Raw genomic sequence first — 23,928 nt, 5'->3', positions numbered from 1 at the left:
GAGCTCATTTCATGTTGTCCACGTCCTCAATAATAATCAACCAATAGGAAAACAGAAATGCTCTACGTCCGACACTATTTTACAGAAAAAAAATGAAACTGTGTTTGGGCTCTGCATTAATTTAAAAGGCCCAGACTATTTTTCTTATTCTCCATCTCTGCCCTAGAAACATCAAAAAAAAAAAAAAAACACGCTATGATTCCACTTCGTCTTCTCCGATTTCCTCCATCCAATCTCAGTTACTAAACTTATCTGCATCAATCAATTGTGCTCTTCAATACCTTCATTATAAAATCCTTTCGCATCCCTCTCTTTCTCCTCCTTTGTAAACCATATTCGTCATATGTTGTCATAAGTTGCGAGTCACCGGTAACGTCTGATGCTCTTGGTCGGGAAAATATCATCCTCAAATCAAAACACAAAGTTCGTTTTTTTCTAATCCTCAAATTAATTTTTAACAGAAAAAACAGATAAAGGATCGTTGATTGTACGGCTGTGCCTACACACAAGGCGCGATCGACAACAAAATTCACGAGTTTGTGGTTACAAAGGTGAGTCTTTCCTTGATTTTGATCAGTATGCATCTTCCATTGTTTGCGGGAAAATATTGATGTTCTTTCCTGCGTTTGCTGATTCCAGGCACAATTCATCACCATCCTTAGGAGGAGTACTTCATTATATCAGGGAATGCTTATAGGTTTAGACTGTCTAACTTCTAGGTAATCAGTTCCTCCCTGACATATTTTATTGATACATGAGTATCTACTGATATGCAGGTTCAATACATATTGCACCGTGAGTTTACGATGTTTTGAATATAAGTTTTTGACTAATTGGATTATCATGAGAGCATCTAAATATCCAAGGGGAGATTCCTTTTCATGTTACTTTTGCTTCTTCAATTTTTCTGGTTCCATGGAATAAAAGTAAGTTGTGCCTATCATGTTTTTTTAGTTAATAGTTGCTTGCTTTATCCGTTTTACACTGTTCTTCTCCATGTAATGAAAAGGATTTTGAAGATCTTACAAATTTAAGGAGAGAGAAAGATCGTATGTGTGACTTCAGGCGGAACTACGGTTCGGTTGGAGCAACGCTGGGTAAGGTACATGATAACATCAGCTCAGGAAACAGAGCATTGTTTAAAACTCAGATATGAATTCATTTAAAATTTGTTTTTATCGGCCTTTGATATGCTAGGTTCCTCTTTGTGTGCCGTAAACTTCAACAGGTAGATTTTCTCTCTGTTTCTTTGCTTGCAAAACTGTAGGAGATGGATTGCATCCCTCCACAAGGCCCATCAAATAACAGGCCGTAGCCCGACAATTTCGGTTGAGTTTAGTCGGCTTAGCGGCTAAAGACGTCGGCTCGACCCTAGAGTACTTTAAGCCAATCGGCTAAGATGATCAGTCGTACTCGGCTTAGACGAAATAATACCAAGGCCCGCATACTCGGCCTTTGGTGACAGGGCCCATAGGATAAGTGCGATTAGGGCATCACGAACAGAGGCGCTATAAGAGTGGAGGAGGAGGCAACGAGCAGAGGACTTTTGGACAACCTACACACTAAGCGGCTAGATCTAGGGTTTCTAAACGATCATTCTGATCTTGTTGCTTAGACCTCACATCTTGTCTCCTTATTTCCCATCAATCTTGTAACCCTTTGTCGGATTCTAATAAAAAACGTCTTTAGTCACCCATCCTGAAGTTCATCATTCCGATCAACTGAATCTCGTACAAACAATTGGCGCCCACCGTGGGGCGACTAAAGTAACGTTCTAGATCTACATGGCTCAAGACGACGCCGCCTTCGGCGCTCCGGGCGAGGAACCGACGCCTACTCCTGCAGCCGCGCCACCCATTACCTCAGATTTCATGAGCTCCGTCATGTCTCGACTCGCTCGCCAAGACGAAGTCCAAAAGACAACCAACGACCAACTCGCTGCGTTGGTCGCGGCGCTCACAGCTCCTGACGGACAGACGAGCCGTTCCCAACAGATACGACGCCGCCTCTTCAACACAAACCCTACGGCCACCGGAGCCGATCATGTCTCCGACGACTCGGAGCCCAACGAAGCCCTTCTCGCAGATGCTCTCCCAGCAGGTCCATATCTCACTACAATACGCGAGCTCGCTGAGCTCAAACTCAGCCTTCAACAAATGGGCGAAAAGATCCACCAAGTAACCAGCGCAGCTCCCCAAATAGAGAGTGTACTCGCCGCAACCTCACGTACTCCTTTTATTCGCGCGCTGACTAGCGTGCAACTCAGGAAGATAGAGAAGCTGCGCCTACCCGAGTATAAGCCCGGCGGAGACCCGGTGGAACATATGACAGCTTTTAACATCGCGATGGCGCGAGCTCGACTCCCTAACGACGAAAGGGACGCAGGTTACTGCCAGATGTTCGTTGAGACTCTTCACGAGCAAGCCCTGACTTGGTTCTCCCAGTTGGAGGAGAACTCGATCGGATGTTTCCGCGACTTATCAGCAGCTTTTCTCAAGACTTACATTATGTTCACCAAGCGCAGCGCCACTGCCTCTAGCTTGTGGTTAGCCAGAGTCTTCGCGACTACATGGAGAAGTTCAAAGCCGTAGTCTCCAGGATTGACATTCCAGACGGTATTGCCATTGACGCCTTGCGAAACACTTTGTGGGTTCGTTCTAAATTCCGGGAGGATTTATACCAAAATCCAACTACGTCGCTTCAGGACGCTATCGCGCGATCCGACAACTTCATCCGAATGGAAGAAGATACCAACGCCATTCTCAGCAAGATGAACGCACCCAAAGCGCCAGCGGCTAAAAACGCCAACACGCGACAAGAGCCGCGCCAGCACGCTCCAAACGACAAAAACGGCCGCAAAGACGGATACATGTATGTCGTCAACGAGAATAACGAACCGATCTCTACTCTCGTGGTTCGCGGAGAGGGGTGGAACAAGTGGGTAAGAGAACTCGAAACATCCGACAAACAAGTCGACACTGTTTGCACCACCCAACCTACGGCGGGAGCCGGATCAGCAGCGGGGCCTTCCAGGACCATCGATCTCACCAAGCACTGCAAATATCACGACGTCAAGGGACACGATACAACGGAATGCAAATCTCTCTACGCACATTATCTCTCTTCTCTCGCGAGCGGCGGGTTTAAGTTCGAGCCCTTGAAAACTAAACCAAAGAACGGTAAAAGCTGGAGCAAGAATAAGGAAAGAAGAGCCCAACGCAAAGCCACAGGAAAAGGACAGCAAAACGATGCTTCGCGACGAGATGACGAGGAACAAGCCCCGAAGGATAACGGCGAGGGAGATTCCTCAGCCGACGAAGAGCACCCGGCTAACCGCAGACGCATCGAGGTGATACTCTCTCAGCAATCCTTGTCGTCCGATGAAGAGAACGACGATGCTCTTGTATTCGGAGATCTGAGAGACGTCCTTAAACGGAAGTTCGAATCAGAAAACGAAAGCACTTCCAAGCACAGAGATCTCCGAACAATGCTGGATGCACGGAAGTCTCGACGCATCTCGGCAAGCGACGCTAACGACAACGAAAGACCAGTTAGCGATCTCCGAGATAAACTCAATTCCGGCGCATGCGATCTTCGCGTAAAGCTCAACCGTTCAAAACCAACAGACTTACGACGACAGTTGGAGCGAGTTAAAGGTCAGTCTCAATCTTCACCACCCGAGACCAGCATATCCAAAGACCTCCGCGCCCTACTGGACTCTAAGCGAGTACAAGCGGGGCAGTCTTTGAACGTTATCATGGGAGGCTCCCCCCCTAACGGGGACTCAGTCCGTTCCGTGAAAGATTATCGTCGACAAGTCGCGACGTCCCAGAAATGGCCGACTAAACCGACAAGTCATCCTCCGATAACCTTCTCACCAGATGACGCTGTGGGTGTCCACACGCCCCATAATGATCCACTCCTCGTCGTCCTTGGAATTGGAGAGTACGATGTCACCAAAATCCTTATCGACACCGGAAGTTCCGTCGATCTCATCTTCCGAGAAACCCTGCAGAAGATGGGAGTCGACCTCGATGACATAAAAGCGTCCTCCAGAACGTTAACCGGATTCAACGGGTCTTCAGAAACTATCTTGGGAACGATCCGCCTCCCGGTGCGTGCATGCGGCGTTACTCGAACAGTCAAGTTTGCCGTCGTAAGCACGAAAGCTCCGTATCACGCTATACTCGGTACCCCTTGGTTACACTCAATGCAAGCCATTCCTTCCACTTACCACCAGTGCGTCAAGTTCCCTGGCACGGACGGGAAGATTAAAACGTTGCGCGGGGACCAGAGAGCCGCCAGAGATCTCCTAGTCGCCACAGTCAAACTTCAGCGGTCGTCATTATCCGTAAACTCAGTATCTACTCCAACCTCAAAAGTCTGCTCTCAAGAAAGCGAAGTCCTAGAGTTACCTATTGACGACGTCGACCAGAGTCGAATTGTGAGGGTTGGCGCGTACCTTTCTGAGGAAATGCAGCAGTCAATTCTGGATTTTCTCAGAAAGAACATTTCCACGTTCGCTTGGTCTATGGCAGACATGAAAGGCATTGATCCGACTATAACGACTCATGAACTAAATGTCGATCCAACTTTCAAGCCCATCCGCCAGAAGAGACGCAAACTCGGTCCCGATAGGTCTAAGGCTGTAAATGAAGAAGTCGACCGGTTACTCGGTGCAGGTTCGATTGCCGAAGTCCGCTACCCCGAATGGTTGGCGAACCCAGTAGTCGTCAAAAAGAAAAATGGCAAGTGGCGCGTCTGCGTCGACTTTACCGACTTAAATAAAGCCTGCCCAAAGGACAGCTACCCTCTTCCCAACATCGACCGTTTAGTCGAGTCTACGGCTGGAAACGAGATGCTAACCTTTATGGACGCTTTCTCTGGATACAACCAAATAATGATGCACCCGGACGATCGCGAGAAGACAGCCTTCATCACAGATAGGGGAACCTACTGCTATAAGGTCATGCCGTTCGGCTTAAAGAACGCTGGAGCAACCTACCAACGGCTCGTAAACAAGATGTTCGCAGATAAATTGGGTATCACCATGGAAGTATACATCGACGACATGCTGGTTAAGTCTCTCCACGCCACTGATCACCTCAGTCACCTGCAAGAATGCTTCGAAACTCTCAACAAGTACGGCATGAAGCTGAACCCGGCAAAGTGCACGTTCGGAGTCTCCTCTGGCGAGTTCCTCGGCTACATTGTCACGCAGCGAGGAATTGAGGCGAACCCGAAACAGATATCCGCGGTCCTGAACCTCCCGAGTCCAAAAAACAGTAGAGAAGTACAACGACTCACGGGGAGAATAGCCGCTCTAAACCGGTTCATTGCCAGATCCACTGACAAGTGCTTGCCTTTCTACGATCTCCTGAGAGGAAACAAGAAGTTCATTTGGGACGAGAAGTGCGAGGAGGCATTTACTCAACTCAAGCAATACCTGACAACACCTCCTGTACTCGCTAAGCCGGACGTCGGTGACGTCCTGTCTCTCTATGTCGCAGTATCACAAGCTGCCGTCAGCAGCGTCCTGATAAAGGAAGACCGCGGCGAGCAAAAGCCCATCTTCTATACGAGCCGGCGCATGACCGGGCCAGAAACGCGATACCCGACTCTGGAGAAGATGGCCTTAGCAGTCGTCGAAGCAGCGAGAAAGCTTCGACCCTATTTCCAATCGCATTCGGTAGAAGTGTTGACTGATCAGCCTCTCCGAACGATACTCCAAAACACCAACAGGTCTGGAAGACTCACAAAGTGGGCCATTGAACTTGGCGAGCTCGATATCATCTACAAGAACCGCACTGCAGCAAAGTCACAGGTTCTTGCGGACTTCTTGGTCGAACTGGCCCCAGAGTTGGAACAAGATCTCGCACTCCCAAGTTTGAACTGGACGCTGCACGTCGATGGATCGTCGACCAACAAAGGAGCAGGCGCCGGAGTCCAATTACAGTCTCCGACCGGAGAGCTAATCAGACAGTCTTTTAGCTTTGGCTTTCCCGCTTCAAACAACGAGGCAGAATACGAATCTTTGATCGCCGGACTCCGCTTAGCAAAAGCCGTAAAAGCTAAACGACTAAGCGCCTATTGCGACTCCCAGTTAGTCGCCAATCAGTTCAGTGGCGACTACGATGCCCGCAACGATCGAATGGACGCCTATCTCAAAATAGTGCAAAGCCTAGCAGCAGAGTTTGAGTCCTTCGAACTCATCAAAGTTCCCAGAGGCGAAAACATCTGCGCCGACGCCCTCGCAGCCCTTGGTAGCAAGCTTCATGACCAAGTTAAACGAACAATCCCGATACATCGTATCGAGAAACCAAGCATCGATATTCTGACCGACAAAACCCTCATCGCCCAGGTTGTCGAGCCCATTGCTCCAGACGACGACGGATTTGGCCCAGATTGGAGAACTGAGTTCATCGACTACCTCTCGAAGGGGGAACTCCCAGCAGAAAAATGGGCAGCCCGCCGGCTAAAAACCCGCAGCGCCCATTACGTCGTTCTCGACGATGAACTGCACAGATGGACGGCGAGTAAAGTCCTCCTCAAATGCATCCATGGCGATGAGACAGCAAGGGTTATGGCAGAGACGCATGAAGGCGCTGGCGGAAATCATTCGGGCGGACGCGCGTTAGCAATCAAAGTAAGGAGCTTAGGGTTCTTTTGGCCGACAATGAACGCTGATTGCGAGTCATACGCGAGAAGCTGCGACAAGTGCCAACGACACGCCCCCAGCATCCATTGCCCAACCGAGATGTTGCGCACAACCACCGCCCCTTACCCGTTCATGCGATGGGCGATGGATATCATAGGACCGCTTCCTTGTTCCCGCCAAAGACGCTTCATCCTGGTCCTCACCGACTACTTCACTAAATGGATCGAAGCTGAAGCATACGCTCAAGTCACAGACAAAGAAGTCCGCGGTTTCGTCTGGAAAAACATTATTTGCCGCCATGGTCTACCTTATGAAATTGTCACCGACAACGGATCGCAGTTCATGTCAGGTAATTTCAAGGAGTTCTGTAGCAAGTGGAACATTCGATTAAGCCCCTCCACCCCTCGCTACCCGCAAGGTAACGGACAGGCAGAATCCTCAAACAAACTCATCATCGATGGCATTAAGAAGCGTCTGGACCTGAAAAAGGGTCACTGGGCCGACGAACTCGACGGAGTCCTATGGAGCCACCGCACAACCCCGCGAGGATCGACTAAAGCGACACCTTTCTCCCTCGCCTACGGAGTCGAAGCAATGGCTCCTGCTGAAGTTAACGTTTCAAGCCTTCGACGTTCCAAGATGCCTCAATACGTCGAGCTCAACAAGGAGATGCTACTCGATGCCCTCGATGAGATAGAGGAACGACGAGACCAGGCTCTGCTGCGCATCCAGAATTACCAACACCAGATCGAAAGCTACTATAACAAAAAGGTTCGAGCCCGACCTCTGGAACTCGGCGACCTCGTCATGCGCAATGTGTTCGAAAACACTAAGGAGTTAAACGCCGGCAAACTCGGCGCCAGGTGGGAAGGACCTTACAAAATCATTAAAGTCGTCAAACCTGGCGTATACAGACTCCAAACGTCGCGCGGCGAAGAAGTCCCACGTTCATGGAACTCAATGCACCTACGACGCTTCTACCCGTAGGAGTATGTCTTAAAAAAAAAAAAAAAAAACCGAGTAGATGCACCCTATGGTCACTTCTACTCGACCGAGTAAATGCGCCACTCACGGCCACTTTTACTCGGGAAAAACGAACTACGAATGGCTTGATCCTCAACCGAGGTACGTAGGCAGCCTTAAACAGGTTCAGCTGTAACAAAAAAAAAACCGAGTAGATGCACCCTATGGTCACTTCTACTCGACCGAGTAAATGCGCCACTCACGGCCACTTTTACTCGGGAAAAACGAACTACGAATGGCTTGATCCTCAACCGAGGTACGTAGGCAGCCTTAAACAGGTTCAGCTGTAACAAAACCAAAGTCAAAACCTTACCTAGATCTCAATCGAATAGATAATGGCTTTCATATCGAATGGCTCTCGTACCTCCAGCAGAGGATACGCGGACGCTCACACTCCTTTGCTTACAAGCTATGTCCTGATCAGACACTTGGCTCCAGGACCTTAAACAGTCGCGATTCACCTATGCCTAAGCATTGAACCGACTAAACAGAGTGAATCCTTGCCTTTTCTCGACTAAAATGTAACGGCTTAGCTACCCGGTTACTTAATTGTCACTGAGGAAACGGACAGAAGAACCTTCCACTCTTATACTCAACTCTTTGTTAGCAAAATTGGACAACTTGTTATGAGTAGATGCGCCCCCGTGGTCACTTCTACTCGACCGAGTAGATGCCTTGGATTTAACTCCAAATCGAAACATGATAACAGCCGAGTAAAACCAATTACCGGTTCATCACTTGTCCATTTGCAAAAGGTTAATGATAAAAATCTGATGTTTCCAAACACTACAGATAGGCCGAAAGCACGAAGAAAAAAGAGAGTCTAAAAACACAACAACAAGGTCTGTCAAGACCACAGAAGAAAACATCCTATTATTACATACAACGAGATCAAACGACAATGTCTTGGTCGTCCCTGCTCGGGGCAAGCGGTTCAGCCGTTTCTTCTTCAACGGCTTGAGCGTCAAGGTCTTCAACCTGAGCAGGAGGGTCTGAAGCTGACAAATCCCGGACCGTCTCTTTGATAAGTGCCGGCGACGACCTGTTCTCTTCCTCACCCACCTCGTCCTCTTCTCGCTCCTCGGACGAAGAAACCAGGACCGGATCTTCGGCGGCTACATTCCCTGTGTCTGCTTGAATCGCGTCCCCGGTCGCCTTGAGATCGTTCCCGTCAGGACGCTCCTCGGTGGGAGTTCCTTCGGGAACGACCATACGCTCCGGCGGAGCGGAAGTGATGTCTATCATCGGCTCATCGACTGGATCTTCGGTCGCCTCGCGGGAAGTGATCAGCTGGGAAGCCGATTCGTGGCCAATCAAACCAACGTTCGATCCGTACGGGTCGAGTACCCCCATGAGATCTTCACTTACAAATCGAGAAGGGAGGTTGAGAGGAGAGAGAGCAAAGTCATCCTCGGAGAATGGCTCAAGACGGAGCTTAGCGACCTCAGCCTCATGCACCTTCTCCTGTTCCGAAAAGATGTCGATCATACTTTGCGGGATCTCAGTCCCGCTATCTCTTATCATCTCAAGGCACTTTTTCGTCCCTGAAGCCTGCCCGTACAGACTCTTGGCCTTCTCTAGCGCGTTAAGGCGATCCAGATAACCCTTCATCTTATCAACGCAGCGAGTAGACTTGTCCGCCATAGCCGTTTGAACCTTGATCCTCTCGCGGGTGACCTCCTGCACCCTAGAGTTCCTCAGACGTTTCCTCTCCTTGATCAGCGTTTCAACGACAGCCCCCCTCTCTTCCTCGAGCTCGGCCTTCTCTCCCTCAAGGGAAGCGACCAACCGCTCTAAGCGAGCTTTCTCGCGTAAAGCTTCCTTCTTCGCAAGACGGTCAGACTTCAGCTTCTCTTTCAACTCCTCAAACTTAACCCGGAGGACCTCTTTCTCTTTGACCGCTTGGTCGCCGGCCTTTTTGTTTTCGGCACGTAACCTCTCGATCACGCCCAACCTGGTTCGTGCGAGCTTCTCCGAGGCGCCCAGCTGGGTCATCGTCTGCTTCAAGGTGCTATCGTACTTCTCCACGAGATAATTCATGCTCCCGTCACTCTGCATAAAGCAATAAACACTTAAAAAATTTGCAAGAAAGAAAAAGCAAGGGAAAACGAGGTTACCCTTTTGCTCGCCACAGCTGCATCAATATACTCCTTCTTGAAATACAAGTCATCGAGCGGCGGCAACTCCTTCGTCCCGCCACGGATCTGACGGGTTAACTCCGCGCATCGAAGCGGGTTCAGCACCAGCGGAGTCCTCTCGTCGTACAAGAATTCTACGCGATCCGGGAATCCTCTTCCCGACATCTGCGGAAGAGAACCTCCACTCTCACCATCTTTCCCCCTCGCGGCAGAAGAAGGGGCTCTTTTACTCGATGGAGATCCATCCTGAGAGCCGCCTCCGCTTTTAGAAGGGCCCTCGGGAACGGGGGTCCCATCACGTCGACCTTCATCCCCCGCGGCTGTCCTCCTAGTCTTCTTCTTGGGACACCCTTCAGATGACCCCCGAGTAGAATCGATCGGGTCAAGTCTTCCCATATCATCACTCCCCATAGCCGCTGAGGTCCCCGCTGGTTCCATAAAAGTCTCCTCGCGAGACCTCTTCTTGCCGTCTTTCTTCTTCTTCTTTTTTTTCGCCGCGACTTCAGAGGCATCAGCGGAAGACGGGGCCATCTCTAAAGGAACATTCCTTTCAAGAGTAGAAGGCTGTTCCTCTGGGCTCTGTTTCTTGCTTTTGGTAGCCCTTTCCTTCGGAGGGCTACGGGCTGGAGGCTCCGAGTCCGCGTCCCCATCTGCGCGAGTAGGTCTGACCTCCGAAGTACCAGCAGAAGACGAAATCATTTGGAGCTTCCCTCTAAGCAGCGCGCTCAAATCCGGGATTCCCTCCATCTCTCTGGCTTTGTCGAGAAGTTTTTGCTGCTCCCGGGTAAATAACGAGAGACGTGATTTGCGAGTGCCTAGTACACAAGGAAGCCTCGACTCCCAATCAACTGCAGAAGGAAAAGAAAACCCAATATAAGAACTCCAACGGTTCATAACTTCTCTAAACGAAAACAGCGTCCTTACCTCTAGCGATCCTAGCTTGCTGGCGACGAATCCACTCTCGGCTAAGGTCCGGCCAACGAAGATGACTGTGCGCTGCGATAAGTTGAGCGTTCTCAAAGAACTTTTCAGGATAGGCGATCGTGTTAGGGTGACGAACTGCGAAAGAAAGAAGGGTGTTAGAACTCCTAATCATAACGCGAGTAAAACAGTCAAAACTCTACCGAGTAACGGATTCCATAAAACGCGATAGTCGTCCCCCGGAGGCTCTTCGAAGGCATGCTCGTCAGACTTAACATAGAAATAAGCTCGCTGCCAATCCTGCGTCTTGTTAGGATGGCCCGTCAAGACGTTGTAATTTGCCCGCATCTTTACCGAAAAGATCCCGTTTGGCTCCGCCTTCGTGAAAGTCAACTCTTCGAACACCCTCACACTCATCGAGATATCCATCTCCGCAGCCATGACCATCAGCATGACCGCAATACGCAGTGACCCGTTCAGCAACTGAGAAATAGCAATATCCCGACGAAACGCGTACGACGTGATCAGCCGAGGGATTGGGAACCAGAGCTTGGTCTGGTCCTGGAAATAGGATTCATATACACATTGATATCCGACCGGAGGCGACCACGGGCGCTGCTCGGCAGATGGAATAAGAAAAGTGACACCGGCGCCGCCGCTCTCCCTTAATAACCTCTTCACGGTCTCGCTAGAGGAACAAGAACTGAATACGTTCCCCCACGATTGAACCTGCGGGTCGCGTAACACCTCTCGAGGAAGCGGAGGAAGCTCCTCAAAGATTCCACCAGGATGATATACTATGGGGCGGCAGTCTAACTCGTCAAAAGGAACACTCCTCGGCGATGGACAAGAAGCTGACTGATCAAACTGACCTCTCCGCTGAGTCCGCCTCCGAGATCTCGCGACTTGACTAGGTGCTTCTGAGCCACTTGTTTCTCTACCCTCATCCTCAACGTTCTCCTCGGCCTCTTCACGAAATTGCCTATGAGCATCAGCGACTAGAAGGCGTTGAGAGAGGCTCATATTCTCCGTGTCTCTCAGGGCATCGCGATGAATTACGTCAAACTCATCCGGCGGACCGCCGTCCGCGTCCCTAGCGGGGCTTGATGGGGCAGCAGTGCTTTTCCCCTTCTCTTCACGCGACAATCGACCCTTCGAAGCCATCTTTCTACTCGGGGGGAACGACTAAACCGATAAAGTTCTAAGCGTATTCTACGGGAGACTTATCTAGAGAGAGAAAACAAAAGTAGAGAGAAGGGAGAGAAAGTAGGATACCTGAGTCTGCAGAGAAGAATGACGAAAGTGAAGAGGAGAAGCCTATTTATAGCAAAAACGAGGCGCATTCTTCGAAGCATCATCATTAGGTCTACAAAGGCCTAAATGGGCTTCGAAGGCCGCCTAAATGCCCAAAAACTTACTCGCGACGGTTCGGCTTCTCGCTCAAACCGGTTTTCAATCAGGAATTCGAGCTGAAATTAATCTCCGGTTCTGGTCTAAACCGACTCAACAGAACTAACCATCCAAAGACCGCCCGGGCTCTAAAACCGGAGAATTTTACCCCCCGAGTAAAACACAATGCATCATGAAAAGACGCAGCTCGGCGCGACTAGATCCAACAGGCGACTAAAATCATACACAGGCAAAGCGAGTTGTTTACCCCCCGAGTAAAACACAACGCATCATCAAAAGACGCAGCTCGGAGCGACTAGATGCAACAGGCGACTAAAATCATACACTGGCAAAGCGAGTTGTCGCTGGCATTACGTCCTGTTATATGAACGAACCTGACCCACAAATTCACTGAGACCGACAAGCCGCTCACAAGTGAACTGGGGGGGGGGGGGGGACTTATTGTAGGAGATGGATTGCATCCCTCCACAAGGTCCATCAAATAACAGGCCGTAGCCCGACAATTTCGGTTGAGTTTAGTCGGCTTAGCGGCTAAAGACGTCGGCTCGACCCTAGAGTACTTTAAGCCAATCGGCTAAGATGATCAGTCGTACTCGGCTTAGACGAAATAATACCAAGGCCCGCATACTCGGCCTTTGGTGACAGGGCTCATAGGATAAGTGCGATTAGGGCATCACGAACAGAGGCGCTATAAGAGTGGAGGAGGAGGCAACGAGCAGAGGACTTTTGGACAACCTACACACTAAGCGGCTAGATCTAGGGTTTCTAAACGATCATTCTGATCTTGTTGCTTAGACCTCACATCTTGTCTCCTTATTTCCCATCAATCTTGTAACCCTTTGTCGGATTCTAATAAAAAACGTCTTTAATCACCCATCCTGAAGTTCATCATTCCGATCAACTGAATCTCGTACAAACAAAAACCCAATAAAAGAAGTTTGGTACAATACCGCATTCGTTTGGTTTTATTGGTTTTAGATGGACGCCATTGATGGTTGCTCGCTCATGGCACCGGAACTGGCTCGAGGAAATCTTGAACTCGACCAAGGATCAGCCACCAAAAATCCCTTATCCTTTCCTCTGCCTTCCTGTAATGAGCATTATCAAGATTGCTCTGTAAAGAAACCTTTTACCTAATATGATCAAAGAAACTATGTCTGATTTTTTTTCGTTCATTTGTGGGTTTCAGAGTATGCGGCCGGCGAGAAAATGATTGGCTAACTCCATGTCGCGACCCTTTCCCTGTCTGTTTGGAAAGAACATGCACCGTAGCTTCTGGTAGTGTATCAATTCTTCACTACCGAGTTTACTAGAACACTGAATTGATTGTGTGTATGTGACATAACAGGATGTGATCATGAGTTCTGACCTAAGCACCATAAATCATAGACATCACAACCACACCAGGGTCATACACGTGCCCTCTTTCCCTCTCTCTCGACGAAATTGTCTCTTTCACCAAACTTTCCAGTACAACAACAAGAAGACCAGCAACGTCAACCACCAGAGATTTTGGCAATCTAGGAGTCTGAGGTTCTGATATTAAGGCACATGTTTTACGTTTCGTTACACCAGAGATTTTGTTCATGCTGAACCTATGGATTTGACGCTATGTTGGAATAATATATTTACATTTCATTTGGGAGCGTTGCTTGCTTCAAGAACAAGCAACTGATAGAGATCACTGCAGGGTTAGAAGCTTCTGGCGCAAGTTTCATCTGGGTTGTGAGGAAAAGTACAGGTGACTACGACAAAGAAGAATGGTTACCAAAAGGGTTTGAAGATAGGACTAAAGAGAAAGGGATGGTAATAAGAGGATGGGCTCCACAGGTGCTGATACTTGAGCACCAAGCAACCGGTGGGTTCATGACTCATTGCGGCTGGAACTTGCTTCTTGAAGGAGTGGCTGCAGGGCTACCGATGGTGACATGGCCTATTGGAGCGGAGCAGTTCTATAACGAGAAACTGGTTACACAAGTACTGAGAACGGGAGTGAGCATTGGAGCCACAAAGCATGTGAGGAATATGGGAGATGAGATCATTAGCAGAGAGAAAGTAGAGAAGGCTGTGAGAGAGGTGTTGGCTTGGGGAGAGGAGGAGGAGAGGAGGATACGGATAAAGAAACTGGCGGAGATGGCTAAAGCCGCTGTGGCAGAAGGAGGGTCTTCTTTTAACGATCTAAACAACTTCATACATGAGTTCAGTTCGTGATCCCTAGAGTTCTGGTCAAAAATCTCATTTAGAAAAATAAGATTAAACCTAACGTAGTATACAAGGAATAAAAGTTAATCCATGCATTGTCAGTATATCATCGGTTTTTTAATCCGTTGTGGTTTTTGTAGATTCAAAGGATTTTTCATTCCCAGTACTATGAATTTGAATTTGTATCCAAATGCTTTTTTATATCTCTAAGAAATTTTAAGATTTAGTATTTTCTAGAGACTTGAGTCCAAGCGACATGCTTGTGTGAGATATGACTTTTTTTAAAGAAGCTGCACAAACTATGTCGAAGAGTGTTGATGTTTGGTTGTAACGAAGGGAGAGATGAGAAGAAGAGGAAAGCTTCGCATTCAGACTTCGGGGAGTGATGAAGGATCTTGGTAAGACGGAGGAGGAAGAAGAAGATCTGGAGCTGTCGGCAGAAGTGGTAGGTGTAAGATTGGCGAGATTGGAAATGGACGCCATTCTTCAGATATGAAACTGTTCTTGGTTTGGTCGGAGATATAAACAAGAAGAGGGGTTGGTGAATGATGAGTTAGGTCGGGAACGCAAACAACGAATGTCATATGTAAATAGACATGATGGTGATAGATAGATGCTAACAGTTGACCAGACCACTCCACGTCATATTGATGTCATAATACAAGCCTAAGCAACATCTCATGTTAATCATAAGACACACTAACTCTTTGGATTATACTGTTGAGTGGGGTAAGCGACATGAGCTTACCTAAGAGCTCATAGACTCTGAGATACCAACGGATCACTCTCAAGGTTTGATTATTCAGCAAAAAAAAACCTAATAAGTTATTGGGATAATATTGTTTATTTAGTCTTCAAATATAAAATATTCAGTCATATATTTATTTAAATATTGATTATTAATATTATGTTTTGATTCTTTTTTTTAACAAATAATTTCCTATTATAGTGAATTATATATTCATGTTCAATTATTGAATTGATAATTTTACAATATAATATGTAAAAGAAGTAAAAAATACAAGTACATTCAATATGTACAAAATAAAAAATAAAAAATGTTTTGAGTTTTAAACTAACCACAACAAAAAGAACTCAAATCTAAATACTATATATAACAAAGTTGAGCAAACATTTAAGAAAATGTATACCATTTCAATCATGAAAATCATGTCATGATAATACAAACTTTTAAACTCTAACAAGGCTAATAAAAAATAAAAAATAAAAAATCAAGAATTTTATTTATGTGTAGATGATATAAAAAAATGTGTACTCATTATAGAAAACATAACACAAAAAGAAAGATAATAACTAAAATAATATAATGTCATAAAATATATTTGAAAAAAAAATTAGAAAAATAAACGAACATCAAACGTTAAGTAAAATGAATATATAGTATCCCTCTCCACTTAAAATTTGCTAAAAGACAAAAATTATTATTATACACATGTCTTGCAAATACAAACCTAAAATATAAACCACAAAATCATAAAAATAATAAAAATCTAGATCACAAGAAAATATATCCCGTCCGTAGGGCGGGCCAATCCTACATTTATATTACAGTTATTATTATGATAATAATGTTATCTTCGCACATTAAATAACTCTCCATGTGTTTTTCTCACGATTAGTAGAGAATATATTACAATATTCCAAATGACTTGAACTCATTCTTATATTGTTTTTGATTACCTAAGCCATTTTTTTTTTGGTTTTTAAACAATCGCAGAATATTGATATTCACCATATTTCTTATTTTTTTTGGAGAATACAATGCTCTCATTCAAACCAAAAACTCAAATTTATAATCGTAAAAAGAATGTCAAACCAAATTTTCCTCATCTCTTATTAAGTTTAATTCAAATATATAAATAAAACAAACACAAAAAGAATCAATTTGACTAATTGTGACGATCATAACATGGCCAGTGGACGCGAATATTGTTATTACTTTAAGAGGATGGAAGAATTTGTTGACTACATCAGCTCAAGACATCCGTAAACAGCACATGAATTTGCATGTTTATTTTCAAACAGTATCTTTACTACATTTACGAATATCTATCTATTACCTATCTAATATATTCTTATTACGCTACTGATGTAATTCACATACGGTATTCTTCTTTCACGTATCCAGATATAAACAGAATAATACAATACTAGCAATACGCACTATCAATCAAAACAAATCTAAGCAATATATAAACAAACAAAACATCTCAAACCCATAATGCATACTCAACCAATTCCGCGCGTAGCGCGGACAAAGTTTCTAGTATTTGTAATATTTATAAGGAGATAGGAAGAATCTTATCTTGGCTATTTGGCATCGTTAGTTGCACTGTGCCTGGAAAAGCTACACTGACAGATGTTAAAATCCCATTGGCTTCAAGCTGTACGCCTCACTGCCAGTCAAAAATTAGTTTTTGACTTCACAGACATGAGTTTTCAATTTTCTAAATCTTCTGTCGATCTTAATCTTTTGGGTAGTTTTCATCTCCGATCCGAATCCACGATAGAACCGGTAAAGTTAGTGAACAGTATACAGTCCGATTCAGATTTAATAAAAAGAAACTATAAATTAAAATTTTGATAAAATTCTGTAAAATTTCAAGAATCGGCTATTCACCACTGATTTGGTACCGATTAGCCGGGTTAAACCAAAAAAATCTGATAATGACTAAACTTTTTATATACTTTTTAATATTACATAAAATTGAATCAAAGATTTGATTTGTGATTCTTTAGATTTTGATGAAAGTTTTGTTATGTTATTCGAAGAAAATGAAAAAAATAATCATACAAACCAATATTTATTGATATTATTGTATTTTTTATTATTTTTTTTCTTATTGATAATCAATTACAAATCTGTATTTTTTATTTATTTAGATTTAAAAGTTAATTATGTAATAATTTTTATCTAGTTATTTCTTATCTTAAATTTAGCCAAAGTTCTAATCTAATCTATTAATTTAGTATCTGTTACGAAAGACAAGAAAAGATGAGCCGCTTTGGTTGAAAATATAAAAGATGTGGAGCCCGCTGCACTATTTGCACAGTAAATTTCCTTCTATATATACGAACGTTTGCGTTCGTTTGTAAACACACCATCCTTCTCCTTCAATAACACATCCTCTCTTTTTATCAGTATTATCTCCTTCGTACGGGTATAAAATTTTGCTTTATTTAAATTCCTGCGATATAATAAAATTCCAGTTCTTTTTATAACACGTTATCAGCACGATCACTCTGCGATTCGGTAAAATTTATTTGTATCATTTATACCCTGTTATAATGGCCGGAATACCGCCTATATTATTTACTATTAATTTAATTTATTTATTGGTCGGCCGAGCCGCCTTATATTCTGTTTATTGTTTATTGGTCGGCCGAGCCGCCTTATATCCTGTTTATTATTTATTGGTCGGCCGAGCCGCCTTATATTCTGTTTGTTATTAATTGGTCGGCAGAGCCGCCGTATAATTTATTTATTACTCTGCATTGATCGGCTGAGCCGTCGCATGATTTGTTGTCATAACATAAATATTTCATTGCCATAATTTTTACTTTTATGAAATTTTATAGATTTGATTGACTGTTTAATACGATATTTTCAGACTGATTTTTAGTGCACTCGATTTAACCCCAACGGTCACAAAGAAATTTTTTCAAAAATTTCCCCTTTCTCCAACGGTCATGAACAGTAATTTTCATCTATAAATACAACTCATTTTCACTCCATTTCATCATCCAAAACATTTCATCTTCTCTCAAAAATTTCAAATCGCTCTCCTCCGATTTATCATTTCAAGAAAGATGATTCGCGCACTTTTGTTTTTATGTGCCATTTTTATTTGTGTTTCTATTTATGGTTTACTCGTTGGAGAATTTACTCCGAGTGAATTTAAGATGAATATCGGTTTAATTTTCTTTACATCGCTTCTCCTTGTAATTGCTTGCATGATTAATGTAAACGGTTTTTAAATTATGAAGTTCTAATAAAATATTTTTATTTTGTGTTTTTAGAAATACAAATGGCAAACATCGAGAAACTCCAGTTCCCGGCTCTGAAAGTAACCGGCGAAAATTATGTCAGATGGGTCACAAATGTGAAACCTTATCTTGTAATAAAAAAGATAACTGAAGCGATAGAAGTCGGTAACAAATCGCCACCCGAGCATATAGCCGAAGCGATAATCTTCCTGAAGAAGCATTTAGATGAGAATCTAACTCACGACTATGGAGACGTTGAGGACCCAGCCGTACTATGGCAAGCCTTGAAAGATAGGTTCGATAATCAAAAGGAAATCAATCTCCCTCACGCTCTTGAAGAGTGGAAAACCCTGAGGTTTCAGGATTTCCAAAGGGTTAGAGATTACAATTCCACTATCTTGAGGATAGTTGCACAATTAAAATATTGTGGTAACCCTGTCACCGAAACAGAAATGCTTGACAAGACATACAATACTTTCCACAAAGAACACAACGTCTTATCCCGAATTTACAGAAAATGTGGGTACACCAAATTTTCTGAATTGATGGTAACACTCATGTTGGCTGAAAAGAACGATGAATTACTAATCAAAAACCATAATTCCCGACCTACGGGAGCCAAGGCATTTCCCGAAGTGAATGCTACGGCGGTAGAATATTCTGGAAGGAGAAACCAGACCAACCGAGGTCGTGGTCGGCGTTTCAACAACAAACGTGGAAAACCTTACTATCCTAAAAGTACTAGATCTAACAAATGGGTTAGATCTGAACAACCTCCTAAAGACAAAGAAACCGAAGAGGATACCACAAAGAAAAGTGAGACTGTATGTTACAGATGTGGATGTAAAGGACATTGGTCCCGTACCTGTCGTACTCCCCCACATTTGTGCAAGTTATATCAAGAGTCCATAAAAGGAAAGGCTAAAGAGGTGAACCTCACGGAAAATGTTGAAGGGACCTCATACCTTGAATCCTCCGACTTCGCTAATGAGCTGGACTAGATTACTCCTGAAGAGAATCGAAATGCCTATGATAAGAGTATTGAATAGTTTTCAGTATTACCATGTATAATTATTATATTTCATGTTTTAAACAAATAATGATGTTTTTAACGTCATCTTATTGTATAATTATTATGTGTTTCCTTATATGAATGAATTTTATGTTTTTCTTTTATTAATATTTATGACAATTTCAGAAATGGATCAGAATACTAATGAAGCAAAATCCAAGAAACGGATTCGTGAAATATGCATACCAGATAGTGGAACAACGCACACTATTCTGAGACAAAAGAGATATTTCTCTGATATAAAACCGACAAGAATTGTCGTCAATACAATATCAGGTCCTGCAGACGTGATTGAAGGAACTGGTAAAGCAAACTTTACTTTACCGAATGGAACAAAATTTTCCATAAATAATGCTCTATATTCTCCAAGTTCTAAAAGGAATTTGTTGAGTTTTAAAGACATATATCTTCACGGATATGATACTCAGTCTGCAACTGAGGATGGAAAGAAATACATGTATGTAACTTCTGAGAAATGTGGCAGAAAACACATATTGGAAAAGTTTCCAGAGCTTCCTTCGGGGTTACATCATACTTATATCGATGAGATCGAATCAAATCTTGTAGTAGAACAGAACCCAGAAGAGTTCACGTTATGGCATGATCGCCTTGGCCACCCATGAACTACAATGATGCGTAAAATCATAGAAAGTTCACATGGTCATCCACTGAAAATCCAGGAGATTTCTCAAGGGAATAAAATGACATGTGTTGCATGTTCTCTAGGAAAATTGATCGTAAGGCCATCGCCAACCAAAATCGATAAAGAATCACCAAAGTTCCTTAAAAGAATTCAAGGCGATATATGTGGACCTATACACCCACCTTGTGGACCATTCCACTATTTTATGGTATTAATTGACGCATCCAGTAGATGGTCACACGTTTGTCTATTATCATCTCGAAATGTGGCATTTGCGAGATTTCTAACTCAGATAATCAAACTGCGAGCACAGTTTCCTGATTATACTATTAAAAGAGTTAGACTAGACAACGCTGGTGAATTCACATCCCAAGCATTCAATGACTATTGTATGGTAATGGGAATTGAAGTTGAACATTCGGTTGCTCATGTTCATACGCAAAATGGTTTGGCTGAATCTTTAATTAAGCGTCTGCAATTGATTGCAAGACCATTGATCATGAGATCAAAACTTCCAACCTCTGTATGGGGACATGCCATTTTGCATGCAGAAGCACTCATTCGGATCAGACCGAGTGCATACCATAAGTATTCCCCACTACAGTTAGCGTTTGGTCGAGAACCAAACATTTCCCACTTTAGAATCTTTGGTTGTGCGGTATATGTGCCTGTAGCACCACCACAACGTACAAAGATGGGACCACAAAGAAGATTGGAATATATGTTGGTTTTGATTCCCCATCAATTATAAGATACCTAGAACCACAGACTGGTGACGTCTTTACAGCACGTTTTGCTGATTGTCATTTTGACGAAAATGTATTCCCAGTTCTAGGGGGAGAAAACAAAAATGTTGGAAGTGATATAAAATGGAGTGTACCATCATTGTTATATCTTGATCCTCCCACTAAAGAGTCAGAACTAGAAGTTCGACGAATTATGCATTTACAGAGTATAGCTAACCAGCTACCTGATGCATTTGTAGATACCAAGACGGTAACTAAATCTCATATACCAGCTGCAAATGCTCCTGCTCGTATCAAAATGCCAAATGAACAAGAAAAGGAGGATGACACACGAGAGCCAAAAACACGCCTGAAGCGTGGTAGACCTGTTGGTTCTAAGGATAAGAATCCTAGGAAACAGAAGAAAGCTGAAATATATGATGCACCCAAAATAGCAGAAAATATTTTGGAAGAAATAAATGATAAGGATTCTGATGAATCAGAGCATCATGAATCAGAGCATCATGAATCGAAAGATAATCATGAGATTTCTATTAATTACATCCATAATAAAAGGATATGGAATAGAAATGAACAAAATGACCTTGATGATGCTTTCTCATATATTGTGTCAAGTGAAATAAATGAAGAAATCGATGATCCAGAACCAAAATCTGTCTATGAATGTCAAAAGAGACATGATTGGGAACAATGGAAAAATGCAATACAAGCTGAACTTGATTCGCTTAATAAACGAAAAGTATTTGGATCTATTGTGCTCACACCTGCAGATGTGAGACCAGTTGGGTACAAATGGGTTTTCGTTCGAAAGCGAAATGAGAAAAATGAGATTACGAGATACAAAGCTCGTCTAGTGGCTCAAGGTTTTTCTCAAAGACCTGGAATCGATTATGAAGAAACGTATTCTCCAGTTATGGATGCAATCACATTTAGATTCCTGATGAGTCTAGCAGCTGATAAAAATCTAGAGATGCGTCTCATGGATGTTGTTACAGCTTATCTATATGGATCATTAGATACTGATATCTACATGAAAGTTCCTGATGGATTTAAAATGCCAGAAGCATTAAGTTCCAAACCTAAAGAGTTATGTGCAATAAAATTGCAAAGATCATTATATGGGTTAAAGCAATCTGGACGTATGTGGTATAATCGTCTCAGTGATCATTTAACAAAAGAAGGATATGTGAATGATCCTATATGCCCATGTGTTTTCATCAAGAAAACAATATCCGGATTTGTAATAATCGCGGTATATGTTGATGATCTTAACATTATCGGAACTCAAAAGGAAATACAAAAGGCATCAGACTATCTCAAAGGAGAATTTGAGATGAAAGATCTTGGACAGACACAATATTGTCTTGGCCTACAAATAGAACATTCACAAAATGGTATATTTGTGCATCAATCCACATACACTAAAAGAGTGTTGAAACGATTTAACATGGATAAATCAACTCCTCTTAGCACCCCGATGGTCGTTAGATCACTTAATATTGAAAGTGATCCATTTCGACCACCTGAGGAAAAGAAGAGATACTTGGTCCGGAAGTACCATATCTAAGTGCAATTGGAGCACTGATGTACCTTGCAAATTGTACACGGCCTGATATATCATTTGCTGTGAATCTTTTGGCAAGATTCAGCTCATCCCCAACTCGAAGACATTGGAATGGGATTAAGCATGTTTTTCGTTATCTCCAAGGGACCATTGATTTAGGCTTGTTTTATCCTAAAAGTTCAAAAGGTCAAATGGTTGGTTTTGCAGATGCAGGATATCTTTCAGATCCACACAAAGCCCGATCGCAAACAGGATACGTTTTTACGATCGGAGGCACTGCTATATCTTGGCGTTCTCAGAAACAAACGCTCGTGGCTACTTCTTCAAATCATGCTGAGATCATTGCACTCCATGAAGCAAGTAGAGAATGTGTATGGCTAAGATCAATAAGCCGACACATCTGTTCAAGCAGTGGAATTGACGAAAATATAGAGCCAACTATTTTATATGAAGATAATGCAGCATGTGTTGCTCAAACAAAGGACGGATATATCAAAAGCGATAGAACGAAGCATATTCATCCGAAGTTCTTCTCATACACTCAAGAGCTCGTGAAGAAGAAAGAGATTGAAGTAAGATATGTCCAATCATGCGACAATGCAGCTGACCTCTTCACAAAATCACTTCCGATTTCGATATTCAGAAAACATGTTCGTAACATTGGAATGCGTCATCAGAAGGATCTATGACTGCTCATTCGAGGGGGAGCTTACGTAGTTGTACTCTTTTTACCTTACTATGGTTTTTCCCATTGGGTTTTCCTACAAAGGTTTTTAACGAGGCAACAAAGACGTTAAGCGAGAGCGGATAGTGACACCGGCCCCCAAGGGGGAGTGTTACGAAAGACAAGAAAAGATGAGCCGCTTTCGTTGAAAATATAAAAGATGTGGGGCCCGCTGCACTATTTGCACAGTAAATTTCCTTCTATATATACGAACGTTTGCGTTCGTTTGTAAACACATCATCCTTCTCCTTCAATAACACATCCTCTTTTCTTATCAGTATTATCTCCTTCGTACGGGTATAAAATTTTGCTTTATTTAAATTCCTGCGATATAATAAAATTCCAGTTCTTTTTATAACAGTATCCTATTTTTTATCTGATGAAATATTCATTTAAATTGTAAAAGGTTCATGTGTTTATAATTTCATATGCCACTGTCTTATGATTTAAAAAAATTGACTCCTAACTATATAATATAGGCCATTCGTAAACAGTATTATAGACATATTCAAATAACTCAATCGTAACAATAACCGATCATAGCCAAACAATACTCAATCATTATATTTTACGAATTAAATTTCATTGTATGGTTTATATATACACTGGGGCAGGTCCGCGCTACGCACAGAATTCAATGTATCAGTTTTTATGAAATATATAAATTTTTATAAATTTTCTTCTATGTTCAGTTGGTTGTAAGTGTGATTATGTTAAGAGAATGAGATTGAATTTTCAATTATCAAATTTTTTTTTTATGTCAGAGTCACTACAAGAAAATAAAGGTATTGTGACAAAACATTTCGTCACAATAAAAAA

The 23,928-nt window shown here is 43.2% G+C and overlaps 1 protein-coding gene across 22 annotated transcripts; it reads left to right on the top strand.

Annotated features, from left to right (window-relative positions):
* On the top strand, positions 1-14,581 carry LOC106385290. Of its 22 annotated transcripts, none has more exons than XR_007318064.1 (8): positions 111-369; positions 462-551; positions 640-926; positions 1,010-1,097; positions 1,198-1,228; positions 13,129-13,240; positions 13,340-13,428; positions 13,499-14,581. XR_007318064.1 is itself a non-coding variant. In XM_048744603.1 (6 exons), exon 6 carries the CDS (start codon positions 2,570-2,572, stop codon positions 7,643-7,645), a length of 5,076 nt encoding a protein of 1,691 aa, XP_048600560.1. In that variant the 5' UTR covers positions 1-388; positions 462-551; positions 640-697; positions 777-926; positions 1,010-1,102; positions 1,198-2,569; the 3' UTR covers positions 7,646-7,988. The 22 variants fall into 22 exon arrangements, 9 of the variants coding, with proteins under 9 accessions (XP_048600560.1, XP_048600559.1, XP_048600555.1 ...); XR_007318063.1 differs by having other exon boundaries at positions 115-369; positions 1,010-1,102; XR_007318061.1 differs by lacking the exon at positions 1,198-1,228 and having other exon boundaries at positions 126-369; positions 1,010-1,102; positions 13,499-13,683; positions 13,841-14,581.
* The last annotated feature ends 9,347 nt before the right edge of the window (positions 14,582-23,928 follow it).

Source organism: Brassica napus, chromosome C1 (assembly GCF_020379485.1).
Source record: "Brassica napus cultivar Da-Ae chromosome C1, Da-Ae, whole genome shotgun sequence".
Lineage (NCBI taxonomy): Eukaryota > Viridiplantae > Streptophyta > Magnoliopsida > Brassicales > Brassicaceae > Brassica > Brassica napus.
The sequence above is the reverse complement of the archived record's forward strand: the minus strand, read 5'-3'. Positions and strand labels throughout refer to the sequence as shown.